The 19,297-nt window shown below is 37.4% G+C and overlaps 2 protein-coding genes across 5 annotated transcripts in view; one reads left to right on the plus strand and one right to left on the minus strand.

Annotated features, from left to right (window-relative positions):
• The first annotated feature begins 390 nt into the window (after positions 1–390).
• The window catches only part of LOC120961224 (uncharacterized), a 29,559-nt gene continuing 10,652 nt past the window's right edge, over positions 391–19,297 (plus strand). Inside the window, exons 1-4 of one of the 3 annotated variants that reach the window (XM_049605834.1) lie at positions 391–629; positions 1,259–1,541; positions 7,704–7,823; positions 8,018–8,144. In XM_049605834.1, coding sequence (XP_049461791.1) covers positions 1,308–1,541; positions 7,704–7,823; positions 8,018–8,144 — 481 coding nt within the window. In that variant the 5' untranslated portion in view covers positions 391–629; positions 1,259–1,307. Of the gene's footprint in view, positions 731–1,258; positions 1,542–7,703; positions 7,824–8,017; positions 8,145–19,297 lie in introns of all 3 variants that reach the window. The other 2 variants (XM_049605836.1, XM_049605833.1) reach the window with 2 other exon arrangements.
• Positions 8,151–11,663, minus strand: LOC120951320 (heterogeneous nuclear ribonucleoprotein A3-like). 2 transcript variants are annotated; one of them, XM_040369977.2, is made up of 6 exons: positions 10,910–11,663; positions 10,606–10,702; positions 9,689–9,724; positions 9,324–9,534; positions 9,104–9,217; positions 8,151–8,801 (listed from the first exon to the last, which is right to left on the minus strand). In XM_040369977.2, exons 3-6 carry the CDS (start codon positions 9,696–9,698, stop codon positions 8,279–8,281), a joined length of 858 nt encoding a protein of 285 aa, XP_040225911.2. In that variant the 5' UTR covers positions 9,699–9,724; positions 10,606–10,702; positions 10,910–11,663; the 3' UTR covers positions 8,151–8,278. The 2 variants fall into 2 exon arrangements, with proteins under 2 accessions (XP_040225911.2, XP_040225912.2); XM_040369978.2 differs by lacking the exon at positions 10,606–10,702.

A 19,297-nucleotide genomic window follows, 5' to 3' on the forward strand; every position in this document is an offset into this window, starting at 1 on the left:
AAATCACACTCAAAACAATCTAAAATCATAAAATTCTCATACAGAATAAAATTTTGGCATTTAAAAAAAAGTAAATTGAACTACTGGATAAAGTAATGCAAACTACTGTGCTTAAGTTAATCAATTAATTGTACTCACATTTGAAAGCACGCTGCCTCTCCACATTTGATGGACGTATTCACATCCATTGAAACGTATAGAGGAAGAGGATAGAGGAAGAGTCTCGACTGCTTGTGAGAGTTGCAGGTTACTGAAACCTAGGAGCGTGTCTGCTACCAATACTACAACTTATCCGCTACGTCTTTCGTTTGGATCAGAAAATCTCACTACAACTGCTGTAAAAAATAGAACTTCCTATATTCGGCCCGACTGGTTGAGGCAGAGAAAATTGAAAATCTTCGATACTGAGAAAACTCGTTGCTAGCCGAACACGCTTGTATCGGTGCTTAAGAGAATATGTGACCGAATGTGCTGTTACGATCGTTCGCGTCAGCTGGGAATAATTTCATAACACGAGCTGAATAATTTGTGTGTTCAGTATACTGGTTGCTATTAGAGGGACTGGTCTCGATTCTGCAGTGAAATTTCACGCTACATATTTAGTAAACAAATGCAGCTGTGGTTGTGTAGTGTGTGTTTTTTTAGAAATAACATTTCATGGAGCATTAAGTGAACTATTATATCAAATATCTTTCTGTATGAATCAGATCAGATTGGAAACGAGTTTGTGGTGAGAGTAGCTCAGACGAAAGAGAACAAGTGCTAACGGGTGTACATTCTATCTATGTATTAGAAACATGCCTCAATAGTTTTTCCGCGTATGGTCTAACATGAACGACTGTGGAAATCTGAGTATTAATTTTGTGAATCGAATGAGCAAACTTCATACCGCACATTTAGTGGAGTGAATGTATGGTTATCAGTTTTCTTCTGTAAAAACGACATCAATGTTCTGTATATTATTGTACCGAAATTATTGTAGCAAATAGATGATTATTTAATTTATGATTCATATTTAATATTCAGCCTTAATTACATATAAGCATGTACTACAAAGCGAGTAGATATTACTCTACGAAGTCCGTATAGAATAAATCTCTTATTTTTATTTTACAGATAAAGCATAATTATTAATAATAGTACACTAGAATAACTTTACTTTATTATGTCCATTGCGATTGAAATAGATAATGCAACAAGTGTCTGTTATGATATGATACTTGCGATTTTTTTTGTCTTTTATTCCTTCGGAAACTAGTTGAATGAAAGGAAGCTCGTATATCCAGCAAGCACAAAACTGTTAAGAAATGTCATCTAGGCGTACCGCACCTCCACCAATGCAACAATTGCAGCCGCAAATGTCGATTTCCTATGGTGAACCAGAAAAAAAACCGCGCAGCAAATGCATGTCTTTTGTTTGTTGCATGTGGAAGGTGTTTACCTGCATCTTTTCGCATGTAACGCTAGTGGCCACAGTTGTTGCATACTGTTTTCTGGGAGCATTTACTTTCGAACATTTAGAGGCAGAAAATGAACGCAACGTGAGTAAACCCCAATTATGTCTAGAATACTATTGTATTCCGTTAAACACTCCTCGCTTTGACACTAATATATGAAAACATCGACATAATTCGTCTGTACTAATTTTCTTCATTAAATACATCGCAGGGCTCAAATACACATACAGGAAGTACTTGATAGACAGTGAGTGCAAAAAGCATTCGTCTAGTTTCGTTTTGTCTAGATACACATTATGGTCGCAATAAATGTGCGTGGGTAAAAGTAATGACGAAGTTTGATAGAAGAACCATCAATTCATAAGTGTTGCTACAACTTAAGCATTCAAAAAGTGGAGTACCAACACAAACACTAAAACTAAACTAAAATTCATTTGGTAATTTGGTAGACGCATAAAATGTATTTGTCTATCCGGTTTTTTATTCATCTATGAGGGTCAAACACTACGTAGACATAGAATAAATTGATTGTTGTCAATCTGCTTGTAAGTTAATCCAAAAGTATTGCATTTCTTTAATTTCAATTGTACCTCGAACGGATACAGAGGCATCAAAGGCGTGAAAATCAAAGGAATGAACCATTATGGCGAAATCGTGCATTAATCCTATGTAACCGACTACCAGTTAATCTTCGGCTTATACTCAAAGTCCATGTAACGCACGCGTGTCTCGAAACTATGCAGACGTTTTAAATTTTTAACTGTTATTTACTTTTACGAATTACCGTATTTTAGCATACATAATACATACTAACAACAAATATTACCTACTAACAGATAGTGATGTGCATGGGTATCCACAAACATAACACTAAAACGGGAAAAAAGTGTTGCCACTGAAAAGCATAAGGAAAAATAAGGGTCGAAAATAAGGATTTGCAATCGGAGGATACAATTCGTCTCATTGGTTCTTTAAATTGAAGATTCAAATTCATAAAAAGGAACAGCTTAAGCTGAGGTTAAAAAATAAAGCTTAGAAAATATCAAAAGAACGAAAGTAAAACTTCCAATAAAAAAAAAAGATTTGATCTGATCCAAAACGATAATAGTTGTTGTTTTTGAACCTTGTAATAATAAAGTGTAAAAAATTCTTTATCTTATACACGGGAAGTCCACGTTGGGTTGTACACATGAAAACGGTAGTTAAAAATGAAACAATTTTATTTTTTTTATTTTTCTATGTTACACAACATAAATAAAACCAAAAAATAAAAAACAAGGGTCACCCGATATCATATATAATTCCAAGACAGCATAGGAGAATGACGGCGCAGTGCATATTTGTACAAAAACTTTTCTGTGTTGTTATTGACGTCCAGTCCATTCTTGAAAAAAATAACTTACATACATAGACATAGACCTAGAGGATACATAGACCTAGAGATATTCTACACGGTGTTCAATAAGTTCGAATACAACTTTTCATAGTTGTGTAGCTTTGTACCATGCCACTCAGTGTAACGGCATTGATGTCAGTGTTAGCCCCAGACAGTGTTGTACCGTGGTGAAAATACCTTTTTACCCTGCATTTATTTTTTGGGTTTTTATCGGGTTTTTAACTTTTTTGTTTTCACTCGTGTAAATATTGGGTATTTTCGATTGAATTGAATTTTTAATGCTGTTTATCACTTATATTGGAAATATTTCTGCAAAGTTTACATAAAATAGACAATTCTATATTCTTATATACAGTTTGGGCTACTACAAGGTTGTTTTGCCTACATATTTAATAAATGGTGTTCTATTGCTAACGAGACTATGATACAACACCTATTTATTCATTTAAGATGTTGTGCAAACGATTTGTTCGATCAAAACATTCAAAAGGACGATTTGATATTTAACAAAGTGTTCAACATCTTCTATAGAGCAAATACTATTTCTTCGAATAGAGAACTATTTTTAAACAATAAGCTGAAACGTGGTTAATTAAAGCGTTTTACCTGATAAATTTGGCATCCTCCAAATTACAGTGGAGCGCCGTTTATCCGGGTACCTTTTATCCGGCTGTCCGTTTATCCGTGCTATTGAGAAATGACAGTTCAATACAATGGTGACATTCCGTTATGAGGAGGATATTTGAAAAAGCTGTTAAAAGAGCACATTGTCATAACAAAAGACCCGATAATTCAAGGCAAATTTCAAATATTCTTTTGGAAAAAGCATGAAGTTAAAAAAAAACTGGGTTATTTTTATCAAAAAATAAGATAATTTTCCAAAAATTAATCAGGAATTGGGGATAAAATATATCATGTGACTCATTATCCGTTTTATTCGCTTATCCGGCCGATGTCAAGTCTAGAGAAGCCCGGATAAACAGCGCTCCACTGTAAATCTAATAGAAGGTAGAGGCGCTTCCGTGATACAGTCGTCAACTCGAACGACTCAATAACATGCCCGTCACGGGTTAAAGCCTAGACTGGACCGTCCCCCCGTAGCAAGGATTGACTATTCGACTGCGTGGTAATGAATTAAGTCTCGAAAATCTGTATAGGATCTCATACAGGGCTTTCTGATAGAACTCAAGACGGCGGGACATTTTGATGTATCGGTAGGAGTAAATCGCAAGAACGATACGTGAAAACGTTGACGATACCGGGATCCGGGATCGCAAGACTGCGGCACTCTTTTTCGGACACATTGTCACCTTTTAGGGACATATGGTCTGACAGCAAGGATTTTTGAATTAAAATTTTTGGGCGTTTACTGGTTCGGTTTTGACTAACTGTGGGGCCCTTTCTGTTGTAAGTTCGTAGGCTGAAATTTCAGCCTGTCAGCTGTTTGCATTGTATAGCAGTTTTCGAGCAGCTATTTAAGGGAGTATAATATACAGGTGGGCTTATCCCAATGTGTATGAATTTGAAGGCTGATTTTTATCGCTTCTGCTTCTGAATGAAGATTTTAAGAGTGTTTCGTGTATTCGTCAAGCCTCCAGAAAGCTTGTTTGAGCAAAAGTTTTCACCCGTTCTGTTAAAAGTGATGTTCAGATTTGGTTATCAAAAAACATGCTATGAGACCACCTGGACCACATCAAGGTGTTATAAATGACAAGGTGAAGTTGTTCAGAGCAAAATGACATTTCTCGACTTGACATTTCTCTTCCGGGGGCTCCGGTATAAAAATCGGGGAGGGCTGGTGCGGGGTAATGAAATGTGTATGCAGAGAGTGACAGATGTCCCCCACAATGTCGCCCAGCAAAAGCGATAAAAATCAACCTTCTAAATACATTATCCTTGGACCACATACACTGTGATTCTATATTCCACCACCTGATCTCTTTAATGCACCTTGGGGTAAATGTAAACATCACCTTGTATTGCCATTTTTTCGAGCAGGTACTCGAATCTAATTCTAGCTTTGAGGCTAGAATAACCTAGACTGAAAATCGCAGGCTAGTTTTGTGTATGGTTTTGTATGGAGTGTTTACATGCTTCCAACTGTCAAAATCCATATAAAAAGCTTACTAGAATCGCGAAGAGCTTCTGTATTGGGTTTTTATTTGTTTGCAAGCGAATTAATTATTGATACACACTCTTAAAATAATTATTCTCATGGGCTGCGATTTCGGGTAGGGTATTAAACCTACTTCTCACAACTACTGACAATTCGGGTCAACCCGGACTCGCTGAACCCACGACTGATCCTACCTTTGCCCGACCCGATCCGAAATCGTTAGTGCATCGTTGGGTTGAAATCGTTAATGGTGTCTTGCACTTACGGGAATCGTTGCACCGACTGAACCTACCTAATGTATCTTTCGAGTCGACTCGTACGACTCCTACGACAGGTCGCTTATGGATGGGTCCGCCCAGTCAGACAAATCGGACTTAATTTACCCCTATCTTACCGCTAAATTACCGGTAATTTAAGAGTAATTTAATGGTAAATTAGCAGTCGTTAATTTACCCATTCGAGCAGTTTTGACAGATCCTATTCCTTCCTCTATTTTATTTTTATTTTTGTCGGCCAAATTGTTAATAAATAATACGAAATGTATTATATTACAGTTAACCTTTAAGTTGGCAACCGGATACCCGGGTATTTTTTTTAACTTTAAACTGCAATAACTTTTGATTCATTGCTTTTATTGACCTGAAATTTTCGGTAGCCTCCCAACTTTTAATTTCTGATTTTTTGGTGCATAAGTTGTAACAGCCTTATAAGTATTTTATTTTGATTTTTTTTGACTTTACCACGTAAGTTGGCAACCAGCATACCCGGGTATTCCATACATTTTGTATGGAGAATGACGTTTCTCTTCTTCCTCTTTTCATATTGTACTTATTTTCGAGTCAAATTCAAGCGATTCCAAATTTCAATTTGACCGTTATTTTTATAATAAAATGAATAAACTAAATGAATAAATGAAATAGAAGAGAATATATGGTCGGCATTACTTGCTTACAGCATTAAAATATAGAAAGCATTAGCCGGCATCACGAATAAATGAACACATTTTAACAGTCGTTTAAAGTTCATTTTGGTTTAACCGAGTTCATTTGTTGTTCTTTCCTGTTAAAATAAACGACCGTCAAAACAGTTAACGACTGCTCGATATCGCATATAGGCAAACACGGGGAAAAAATTCGAGCAGTATAATTAAACGACTGTTAATTTGTATCGCATACGCTCTTGACAGTCGTTTGTTTAACGGCGGCATAGGACCAGTCGTTAAAATTGACAAATGAACTCAATGCGTTCGCGATGCCAAATTCTAGCAATTTTTAACGACTCTGGTTAATTTTTAACGACTGTTAATTTTAAACCAATTCTTTCGCGATACCAGCTATTGTTTACCTATGAAAATCGTTAATTTTTTGTATCAAAACGTGTGGAATACCCGGGTATGCCGGTTGCCAACTTACGTGTGTAAATCTGGTTGCCAACTCTACGGTTAAATGCTTTTATTCAATCATTGTCCTTAACTTATACAAACGATTACAATGTATTTTTTTAAGCAAACTCGACTTGAACAGCCGCTTCACCCGGAGAAGGATGTGCACAAATAGCACTAATAAATGCAATTTCTCGGCTGTTTTTTGCATTTTACAGTTTTAAACACACCGCCGATGTCTTCTTCCACTAAAAGATCATTAAGACAATACTTGTTATGTTATTATTTATATCTTTTTACTGCAACAAACGACAACACTTCGTACCGCTAAATTGCTCTTAAATTACTGTTATGACAGACACAAAACTGCTCGAATGGGTAAATTAACAGAAGGCTGTCTGACTGGGCGGCCCTGTAAGTTTGAGTTGACCCACCCATCACTAATACAAGTGCTTAATCGTTTTCTGTTAGGAGTTGTAACTTTGATGTTTTCAATGTTTAAGATATGTTCTACTGAAATCACTTAAACTTCGTGCATCCATGCTTGGCACTCTCACTTTAAATTTCCTTTGGATATCGTGGATTTTTTTTCCCGAAATTAAAAATACCCGATTTGGTACATCCCTAGACATAAATGAAATGAAATGAAGTAACATGTCCCAGCCATCGTATCCTGTCAGCCTTCGCCACCGTCAGGATGCTCAGTTCGCCGAACAGCCCAGCAAACTCGTGGCGTACTCTAGTAAAAAGAAGACCCGTACTCTACTAAAAAGATCCTAATCACAAGGCATCTATTCGCTATCCCATATCTCAGCAACAGTTTGGTGAATCTTCTATTCTAATCGTGCATCTCCATTCTTGACCAGTTCATCTGCGATTCCATTTCCAGTGCCTTGTTATTTTTCAGTGCACAGATAGCTTTTCGAGTTTCGTTGATTTTGGGGTGGCTCTAATCCAATGCTTTCTGCTAGTGAAACCTTTAGCATACCTTTTATTTTCTACGCATATTACGCGAAGAACCGGGTAAACGAATAGTTTTGAAGCGTCCACCAAAAGACTTTTTTTGTATTTTTGCTAGTATTGCACTATTTGAATGCTTAATTTGTAGGAACACACGTGGTCCTTCTATCAAACCTCATCAATACTTTGATCGTCACTTGCCCATTGCGGTCATGATTCGCTAGTTGCTGTAAAATATTCAGCTTGATGAATTCTTTTAAGACTCAATATATTTAAAGACATTATTTCCCCTGATTTGAAAGTATCGTTTCGACTGCATTATCTTCCATTAGTCAGCTACAGACCATTAAATAAAAGTACACATACATACGTATTTTCCTTTACTGTTTTAAGGTCAAAAAAGGAATCAGTTCTATTCGTGTCAATCTCACTGATGCTATTTGGAAAATGACTAATGATAGACCAGTTTTGCATCAACAAAATTGGACATCCGCTGCTATTATGCATCTACAGGTATGTTACAATTGAAATATTTTAAAATTACCACTCTGATAATTTTTGTTTATTGTTCTGATACCAACTTGAAAGATTTTTGTACTATTTTTATACTATACTATCATGCTATCCATCGAAGTTAAACATTAGTGTATATACTTACCCACAGACACTTTAACAAAAGCTGTATTTGCTCTCCTACCCTATAACAGTCTTTCGAAAAAGAAATACTCACAGCCATGAAAAAGGACGGTTGGGATGGAAACGAAGATGTGGATCAAATTCAATGGACATTTTTTGGAGCTCTTTTTTATTCTATTATCGTCATAACAACAATCGGTAAGTAACAAAGCTATTTTAGCATGGTGACAACCAAAAACTACAAACACTGAAAGAGTGTTGTAACGAGCTGCATCAGTCAACTTTTATCTTACAATCTCAGTGGAGCTGAAGTGATGCTTCAAGTTGTTCTGTTAGACTGATTTCTTTTCCACCTTCTTACTGGCTTGGCGGGTTTGGTCAAACTGTGGACCGAATTGAGATCCACCTGGGAATGAACCGAACGGTCTCGGCCCTATTCCACCTACACCGAATGGCTGAGGAAAATAGCCTCCCGAGGGATAGCCACCGGGCGAGAAGAATCCACCCGGATGTCCATTGAACGTCGGATTTCCGAATCCTCCTCCATAGGGATATCCGTTCCCTCCAGGATAGTATCCGGCACCGCCGTACGGAAACCGGTTATACGGACGGCCTATAATGCCGGTCGGGCCTCCAGGGCCCACGAGAATTCCATTACCACTGGAACCGTGTCCCAAACCGCCATACCCTCCGCCTAAGTGTGGTTGACCCGGGTAAAATCCTGCTCCTCCTAATGCATTACCACCCTGGAACGGGAATCCTCCTACACCACCCTGTTGGCCAAGGTTAATTCCGTACGGGTTCGGCCCAAATTGTCCGTTAATAAGTCCTCCCCCACCGAACTTTTGATTGAATCTGGAAATTTGGAAAATACAGACATAAATAGAGAAATAGAGAAAAAAATGTTGAAATATACAATTGTTTGTTATTATATATAGTGACCGGCAAAATTAAAAGCCCATTTTTAAAAGGTGATTGAAGCTAACTTTTCATATTCGCCTTAATTTGGCATTGTTCGTTTAAAACACATAATGACTAATGTTTCAAATAATAATACGGCAAGTAAGTTTCATTTTAAAACCTAACAAATGTTAGAATTTAAGGAGTGAGCACTTTATTTTGTCGGCCCCTGTATATCTTAAATTATGTTTTAGTACCCAAAATCATTAGATTGATTTCCATCTCCAAATTCGCCAGAAAACTCATCATTTTGTGGCCTTGAGAATGATGGCCTTTTCGTAGTTGTTTCTTTTACCTCGTATCGGCCTTTTCTGGAATAGAATCAAGTTTAAGATAAAACGGCGGACAATAGTTCATCTTTCGATAGAAATTTGCTGTTTATAATTATTCTGCTTTCCTTTAAAGATTGAAATTTACCTAACTGCCAAAGTATTCCGTTTTTCATTTGATGCTGCTGCTTGTGACCCAGTGCCTTGGAATTCCAACATATCGCTACGCACGTTGTATCGATCAGCATCGTTTTTGGCATTATTGCTATTGTCGTTATTTCCCCCTCCTGACCATGACCATCGCTCCTGGGCGGTCACCGTAAGGATTACCGCAAATATCGTCAGTAGCCGAAGTAATGCTTTAATAAAATATAACAGATTCATCTTCTCATCCACAAATAGTTCAAATAATGCTAAATCTCAGAAAACAATATCGATGTTTGACAAAAATGTTCAGGGATAAAGAGTCTATTTACCAATGAACGAATAACGTACACAATTTACAATACTTACATTGTAGCATACTTGCAGTATATTAGTAGACACGTGCTAAAAGGTAATTTGCCAATTGTGGTAAATATGTCATTTGTTTGTGATGATTAAAGTCACAATAATCAGGTTATATGTGTCTATTATACATAATTATTGTTTAAAAACTAGTATGTATTTTTTATTTTAGGGATTAAATTTATGAATAATGGCAAGAAATAATGATTTTAAACGTATTCGAAAAAACAATTGTTGCACACTTTATATTCAATTATTGAACACTTTCTAATACACTGAACTAGAAAAATGAGCCCTAAAATGGTTATTTTTCTACCGAATAATGTATAAGACAATATTAATGTATTACCACGTGGTTCAAGCCAGAATTCCGCAAAATAAGTAATGCACTTGCACCTGCTGCCGCAAGCTTATGGTAAAGAAAGGACTGTCAACATGATAGCAAGGTGAAAAAAGGAGGTGGTATCGAAGCACACTCGTTGTTCCAATTAAGTGGTTCACAGGGCGAAATAAAACTCATTATCCCTTAACGGTTTAAATAAGGCACCCATTCAGTCAAAATATTTTCATTTTTGTTTAAAAAATCTAAAAAAATACTAAATAGAATATGCGACAGAAATGATCAATATTTAAGGAAAAAGAGATAGCTTTCCTTAATACTTTTTAAATATTTGGATAAACAACCATTTATACTCATTGTGCAATAATTGAGTGGTGTGCAACAATAGGCAAATTACCCTGCTTTGTCTAATTAATAATATTTTTGTTATAAAACTGTTTTATATATTCTCATATCCACGGTAAAATATGTAAAATATTGCCTTTTGAATACTTCACTTTTTCTGTACAATTATATTATTCAATGTCAGTTTTTAAACGATATTCACCATACGACACTTTTTTATGTAAAATCATTAACTCACTTCTTAAACCTTTTTCACTTCTTTAGAACAAAACATGAGCGTGTCGTCGATAGTTTCAATCCAGTATGACGATCTGTTACTCTATGTATGTTACGTTCTAGTTGAAATAGTTAAAAAATTAAAACAGCACTTATTTAAATAAGCAAAAAAATCTTCTTAATTCACTTTCTTAATTTAAATCATTTTTATTTTTATTTTTTGCTCAATTGTTGCACGAGTCTTATTGTTATACACTAATTTGTCACACACAAACTACGTGATCTGCTTTCATAATGAAATAAAATACCCCACATTTTAAACGAACCGTAATAAATACAATTTTTGGTGTACACTTAAATACGAATCACAGAGCACAGTGTACAACCAATTGTTTGAATAGTTTATAGAGGCTTTGGCTCCAACGGATTTCTTTCGCCTCTGTTGTACAACTAATGCTGCCTTTTTAACTTGTCGTTGTGGCTGAAATATCCCGAAAGTGATCCGATGCCAATCGTTGCTTTCGGTCTACTAAACTATACACTTTAAAAGTTTGCAATTCTTATACTCAAACTATGAGCACACACCAACGCACCAAACAAATACTACGAAACATTGTAAGGTTATTTCTCCTAGCATCAGTATAAACGCTTCATTGTCTGCGATTCGAACAGTAGGCCGGGAACTCATCAGCTTTACGGACTCTTTCGGTCCAAGTTCACGTAAATGTGTGTAACACAAACGTCTCAACTGGGTTTGGGAGACAAAACAAAAGATTTCATGAAACGCATCACTGTCACGCTGGTCGCTTGCAAGAGAAAGGAAACTGTCACACTATAGCGTGAATGCCAAACACAAAAAGCTAAAGCAAACTACCAGCAGCTAATCAACGGCCGTCATCTTTTGCAGCAGGTGCGTTTACAAGCATTTGTCTCTGGTTAACTTTGTTTCCCTGTAAAATTCCCAGCATACAAAGCTCAGCTTTTGAAAGCGGATATTGCATAAAACCGTATAAAATGTGCATACATTGCAATATCTTTTTATTAGAGCATAGGTTTAAGAGGTTTTATAGATCTACCTAATTAGACTTATTTTATGAATTTTACATGCAAAACATTCACATAAAATGTACAAACTATTTTCAGATATACTCGAAATATTTCATTTTTCTTTATTATTTTGATCAAGCAATTCAATTGGCATGAAATTTAACATAAGCATGAGCTTCTATCAACATTTAAATTCGAGTATCATTTACATTTCAAATATTCGCTCGCAATATTCCTGATCTCCTGACCACACCAAAATAATAATGATACATTTTTTATGCCTTAAAAACACCACGGTTGCAAAAAATATGCTCATTCCCAAACAACCCATTTTGAGCGTTCAGAGTTCATGAATGGGGCAAAGCTGACCATTGTGCTTACAACCATCAAGAGACGTCCGCATCTAGGTTAAGGTCAATTCAGCCAAATACGATTTCACACCCACAACAGAGCCATGCATGTCTTAGACCTTCGAGTTTTAACTGTTGCTTAAAAAAAACTGTTTCCGCTGATACCCTTTCTGAGACTACCTGATCGCCTTCGCGAAACATTTTCAAGACTATTTACCATGTATATTATTTCATCTCTTCCACACATTTTTAAAAAATCGAACATTTTGTGTGTATAGAAATAAACGTGTATATATTTGAACCATTTTTCTTATCTCAAGCCTTTTGAAACAAAAATCGATGTTTGTTTGTTTGAAAAAAAAAACCGCCATTTGTTATGGATCCGATTTTTCTAAGAAATTTGATATGATTTATGTTCTTCTTTTTTTCGTGATGCGAACTATGCCATTCATGCGTCATGCTTGTTTAGGCTTTTTTTGTTATCGAGGAGTGAGCGTATTCCATCCCGCTCCCCGACTTACCCAACCCTGCCGGTACGCTGTGGTGCGTATTACTTCATGCGGAGTCGTGTGTGCGGTGCACGCTGATGCTTGTTTGGGCTTTTTTTTTTTTTTTTTTTTTTTTTTTTTTTTTTTTTTTTTTTTTTTTTTTTTTTTTTTTTTTTTTTTTTTGTGGACGAAGAGTGAGCATATTCCATCCCCCTCTCCGACTCACCCAACTCGGCCGGTACGCTTGTGGTGCGTATTACTTCATGCGGAGTCGTGTGTGCGGTTGCACCCTGGGTCACGACGCATCTTCTGCGGCGATCTGGTCTGATGATTCTGCTTATTACGCTGCTTTCCGTGGTGCGACGCGGTCCCTTTGGTCCTATCGCCCACGCTTCGGGTGGGCAATGGGGGGTCGGCATCGTTGGTCACCACTCCAAGCACGTAAGGCAGTTCTCCTGAAACGAGATTTGGATAGAGGAAACAAGAAAAAGGAGAAAGAGATAGAAGAAAGCTGAAAATAGATGAGAGAAGAGAAAAAGAAAGCTGGAAAGAAACGAAAATAAATAAAAGATTAATAACTTTCCAGCTTACGGTGGCCCTTGCGGTGCGGGTTGTTGCCGTGCCGCATGGCCTGAGGGACCACCATTTGCGTCCCGCGCCCGCCGTCTGGCCCGCCTGCGTCGCCTTGCCGTTGGTGGACGCTCAACATCCCATCTCGCTTGGAGAGTGGAGAAGATTGTCCTGGCGGCGGCGCGGACGGCCTCCCACGTTTCGCTGCGGGTGCACATTTCCGAGACGATGTTATCCATTGTTACTCGGGGATGGCACCGCTGCTGCATCTCATTCCGGATCCGATCGAACCGTGGACAGTGGAACAGCACGTGTTCAACGTCTTCCACGGCGTCACCACATTCAGGGCAGTTGGGCGAGCCCTCCAGGATGCCTTTCTCGACGAAATAGGAGCGCAAGAACCCGTGCCCCGTGAGGAGCTGGGTGAGGAAAAAGTCAACTTCCCCATGCTTGCGGCTGACCCAGAGATTAATGTCTGGAATCAGCCTCCTCGTCTTCAGTCCTGGTGCTCCTGGTTGCCCTGCACCCGTTGTCCACTGGTCCTGCCAGCGCCTCATCGTCTCCTCCCGTTGCCGCTTTCGTATGTCCGATTGAACTCCACCACTCGCTACCTTTTCGTCGTGGCAGCGGATATCCTCCTGCATGAGGAGGACTAACGGGGTGGTGTTGGCAACAACGCAAGCGGCATCATAAGAAACGGTCTGGAAGGCGCTGGCGACTCGGAGAGCCCCCGGTCGATGCGCCCTTTGGACCGATTTGCGATGGGTCTCCTTGTCGAGCACCCATCGCCCCCAGGTGGCAACTCCGTATCGGATGATACTGTTGCCGACGTTTACGAGCTGTCTCCTACTGCGGCTCTTAGGACCACGCTTATTCGGCATCAGGCAGGTCAAGGCATTCGTAATCCGTGAAGCCTTATTGACCACCCTCTCCAGATGCCGGCTGTGGTGCTGTTTGCGGCAGAGGTCCACTCCCAGGTACTTCAGCGTTTCTGCTTGTTTGGGCTTCCGAGACTTATATGTACCACACTGACGAATATTCAGTGTTTCCTGCGGGAGGATTGCCCGGTTATGAATATATTCTGCCGGCCGTTGTAGAAGTCGGCTACTCTACCGAAGAGCCCGCTAGGTCGCACTTCTATGATTTATCAGTTTAATTATATTTATTCGAAGCAGCTCGGTAATCTTGACATTGAATGTTTTCGGATCCTGTTCTAGTAAACTAACTGCTTTAACAGTTTGTTTACGGTTATTGCGTCACAAACAAGGTGACACTTTAAGTCAAATCTAGTATTTGGCAGCAGCTCATATTGCAAAAAATGTTGTGAATATATATTAGATAGACAATCATGAGTACTCTCGCTTTGGAGACCACGATATCCATATAGCAAAACTATGCTGTTTTAACTTGACGCATGTTATAAGTAAGATATTCTATATTTCAGCGAGCATAACATGTGGTACCCTTTGTACCTTTTACTGTTATTCCAATGCATTTGATATGATATGAAATATGAAAATGTGAAATTTATTATTGTTAATTGAATTTGTATACATTCTCAGTAGTATGTCAGTTTTGGATGTTTTCTTCCGGCATTTTCCGCGGACATACATTAGTCTCATTAGGCGGGTGAAGCCTCCAGTCGTCTAGTTATAAAACCAAGTCTTTATAAATAAAGATGTAAAACAACTATGTAATAATGGGGAGTTTTACGATGGTATTCTGCTGTTTTATATGGAGTTTGAGACTTGGCTACTGAAATCATGTTAACACTCCATACAAAACCACACGCAAAAATAGCCTCACATTTTCAGCCTAGGTTACAGTCGTTGTCACCTATTTTGGCTCTAATAAGGTATCAATTTTTAATGATGCGCATCAATTTCTACCTCTAAGGCATACATTTTTGACAGTGCGCATCAATTTTTTACTCTAACGCACCTATTTTTGTCTGTAAGTCATACATCTTTGACTCTTGACTCTTGAATCCAAACGTATTAGGAAAACAAACCATAAATCAGGAGGTTTATCAAATGAAAAATCTGGAAACAGCCAGAAAACCAGGGAAACCCCAGTAAACGGTTTTTTTGTCAGTACGCACATAGACATCGTATTTTTGCTTATATGTGGGGCTATGAACACGTCAATGTTAACTATGAGCTAGGGTTGTTTGTAAGCTTAGTTTTATAGTGTAACTATTTTGCTCTACGAATTAAGCACGGTAGTGAAACGGATTCAAAAGGAGGTATTTGGATTCGATCGGAGTAATCCGGATACAATCGGACCCAATTGAATCTGTATTCGTTTGGATCAGCCGGATTCAAAGACATATTTATTTTGGAGTCCGATGCAGTTTAAAAATTTCTGAGTCGGAGTGGTTTCACGAATCCAATCGGGAGCTCCCATTACTAAAACATACGAAAAAATCATACTGATTTCGATTATCACCGACTGAGAATATCGCGACCAAGAGTTGGACATTGCACACAATGTCACCAGCATGTGACGGTCGCAACAATTGTTTGAATCTCATTTCGGATCATCACTGAGCTCGTGACGCTGACATTTTTTGTTTCAGCCGGAATTTGTCATAACTATGTCAATAACATTTTGCAGATTTGATCACAGTAAAAAAAATCATGACATTGTGACTAACCAAGTGTTAGTCACAAAAATGTCATTATTACAATTGCGCACGTGACGCTGGCATAGATTTTGTTTTTGTCAGATTTTTTATGACATTGACAATGACATTTTGCAGGCCAATTATGGTCACAACAACAGCACTTCGGCAATGGCCAAAGCTTTTGCACACGTTTGTGAAATGTATGCTCTTTCTATCTTTTGTTTTGCTATTCAGGAAAACTATTTAATTTTCCAATAAAAAAATTATTTAAACTAAAACACTTTCTTTCTGTCAGCATTATTGTGTGAAAAAAAAACCATAGCCTCACCTAGCACTATGTGTCAAAAACACCGGTTCAAATTGCCCCATGTGTAGCATTTTTTTTTTTGTTATATTGGTCTTCAGCTTGGTCCTCAGAAATATATAAAACTTTCTTGGTGTCAATAGAATGAATAGTTAATAGAATGAATGAATGAGTGAATCTTTGCCATAAAATAATGCTTAAATAAAAGGTGCTTACCCGTATAGCCTTCAAATACCCAGAATCAGTACATTCATTCGCTTGCCTAATCGGGAGCTTGGCATGTTGATTGCTTTGTTTGCTATATTGAAGTAGTGGTGATGGAAAGAAATCTTTTGACTATAAGAACAGGGAACCAATATCGCGAACATTGCACCATTTTTCTAACACTTTATCACGTTAATATTCCTAACATAATCTTGTACATACTTAACGAGAAAAACGAATGCATAAACATTGATATATGGAATGCGTTATATCGTTACGTACACATCATAAAAAAAATTATTCACCCGTTTTCTGTTTCGAGTCAACAAGCTGAAAATTCAGCATGTCAGTGGAACAACATACATCATCCGGTTTGTACCTATTTGACAATTAAGTTCCGCCATATCAGGTTTCACCATTTGTTTACAAACAAAGATGCTTGTTATAAATGTTTTCTTTTCTTGATTCTATTTGAAAAGAATTATAGTGCTTTTATTAAACCTAAAACAGTCGATCAAAACAATTTTAAACCTTTCTCGATATATTTATCCTTCACGATAACACGATATTTATCCTGCAGCAAAAAAAAAAAAAAAAAAACAATCCTTTATGAGTTACATAACTTGAACTCGCGACGATACGGTAATACGATACGACGATAGGCAAGCGTATGAATGTACTGATTCTGGGTATTTGAAGGCTATACGGGTAAGGGGGGCAAAATTAACATGCGAAGCAAAATGAGCATCCTTTATTTAAGCATTATTTTATGACAAAGATTCACTCATTCATTCATTCTATTAACTATTCATTCTATTGACACCAAGAAAGTTTTATATATTTCTGAGGACCAAGCTGAAGACCAATATAACAAAAAAAAAAATGCTACACATGGGGCAATATGAACCGGTGTTTTTGACACATAGCGCAAGGTGAGGCTATGGTTTTTTTTACACACATTACTGCTGACAGAAAAAAAGTGTTTTAGTTTAAATAATTTTTTTATTGGAAAATTAAATAGTTTTCCTGAATAGCAAAACAAAAGATAGAAAGAGCATACATTTCACAAACGTGTTCAAAAGCTTTGGCCATTACCGAAGTGCTGTTGTTATGACCATAAATGGCCTGCAAAATGTCATTGTCAATGTCATAAAAAATCTGACTAAAACAAAATCTATGCCAGCGTCACGTGCGCAATTGTGATAATGACATTTTTGTGACTGACACTTGGTTAGTCACATTGTCATGATTTTTTTTACTGTGATCAAATCTGCAAAATGTTATTGACTTAGTTATGACAAATTCCGGCTGAAACAAAAAATGTCAGCGTCACGAGCTCAGTGATGATCCGAAATGAGATTCAAACAATTGTTGCGACCGTCACATGCTGGTGACATTGTGTGCAATGTCCAACTCTTGGTCGCGATATTCTCAGTCGGTGATAATCGAAATCAGTATGATTTTTTCGTATGTTTTAGTAATGGGAGCTCCGGATTGGATTCGTGAAACCACTCCGACTCAGAATTTTTTAAACTGCATCGGACTCCGAAATAAATATGTCTTTGAATCCGGCTGATCCAAACGAATACAAATTCAATTGGGTCCGATTGTATCCGGATTACTCCGATCGAATCCAAATGCCTCCTTTTGCCTGCCTCCTTACAAACAACCCTAGCTCATAGTTAACATTAACGTGTTCATAGCCACACATATAAGCAAAAATACGATGTCTATGTGCGTACTGACAAAAAAACAGTATACTGGGGTTTCCCTGGTTTTCTGGCTGTTTCCAGATTTTTCATTTTATAAACCTCATGATTTATGGTTTGTTTTCCTAATACGTTTGGATTCTTTCAACGATTTACTAACAGTTTCCTGCATATGTTTTACCCGTTTCCAAAATAAGTTGGCATTATTTAACTTTTTATCAAATACATAATTCGTTCCGCAGTCAGACAAATCGGATTTAATTTACCCCTATCTTACCGCTAAATTACCGGTAATTTAAGAGTAATTTAATGATAAATTAGCAGTCGGTAATTTACCCATTCGAGCAGTTTTGGCAGATCCTATTCCTTCCTCTATTTTGTTTTAATTTTTTTCGGCCAAATTGTCAATAAATAACACGAAATTTATTATATTACTGATTAATGGTTATATTCAATCTTTTTCTTTAACTCATACACACGATTACGATGTATTTTTTTTAGCAAAACTTGACTTGAACAGCCTCTTCACTCGGTGAAGATGATGCACAAATAGCACTAATAAACGCAATTTCTCGGCTGTTTTTTACATTTAACAGTTTTAAACACACCGCCGACGTCTTCTTCCACTAAAAGATCATTAAGACAATACTTGTTATGTTATTATTTATATCTTTTTACTGCAACAAACGACAACACTTCGTACCGCTAAATTGCTCTTAAATTACTGTTATGACAGACACAAAACTGCTCGAATGGGTAAATTAACAGAAGGCGGTCTGACTGGGTAGTTCAAATAAATTTATTGAATCCAAATTATTTTTTGAAGCTAACAATAAATCATGACTATCTGAAGCAAATCGGAAAGTTCACAGAAAACTTTTAGCTTATAGCTACGTAGATATATAGAGTATAGTGGCACTGTATAGTATGGTGAAATTTACTCAACAACTTAAAAAAGGCTGAACATTATTCCATCCCAAACAGCCCTCCCATCCACTTACTCTGGAGTTGATCCGGACTCGAATCCGAAAGCAGTGGGATCCGGATCAATCCAAATCCGGCTACAGACCAATTTTGCCCATCACTAGTATGTTTCTGTTATTGGGGCCCTTTCGAAATTTCAGCCTGTCAGCTGTTTGCATTGTATAGCAGTTTTCGAGCAGCTATCCAAGTGGGTATTATATACAGGTGGGCTTATCCCAAGGTGTATGAATTTGGAAGGCTGGTTTTTATCGCTTCTGCTTCTGAATGAAGATTTTAAGAGTGTTTATGTATTCTTCAAGCCTCCAGAAAGCTTGTTTGAGCAAAAGATTTAGCCGGTCCTGTAAAAAAGTGATATTCAATATTGGTTAAAAAAAATGCTATGAAACCAGCTGGACTACATACACTTTGATTCTAGATTCCATCACCTGATCT

This window comes from Anopheles coluzzii, chromosome 2, assembly GCF_943734685.1.
Source record: "Anopheles coluzzii chromosome 2, AcolN3, whole genome shotgun sequence".
Taxonomy (NCBI): domain Eukaryota; kingdom Metazoa; phylum Arthropoda; class Insecta; order Diptera; family Culicidae; genus Anopheles; species Anopheles coluzzii.

Excerpts from the sequence above, each read along its gene's own strand:
- LOC120951320 (XM_040369978.2), bottom strand. Across the intron at positions 9,218-9,323 it reads CGGAATACTTTGGCAGTTAG|AAAAGGCCGATACGAGGTAA; the intron begins GTAAATTTCAAT and ends ATTCTATTCCAG. Across the intron at positions 8,802-9,103 it reads AATCAATCTAATGATTTTGG|ATTCAATCAAAAGTTCGGTG; the intron begins GTACTAAAACAT and ends CCAAATTTCCAG.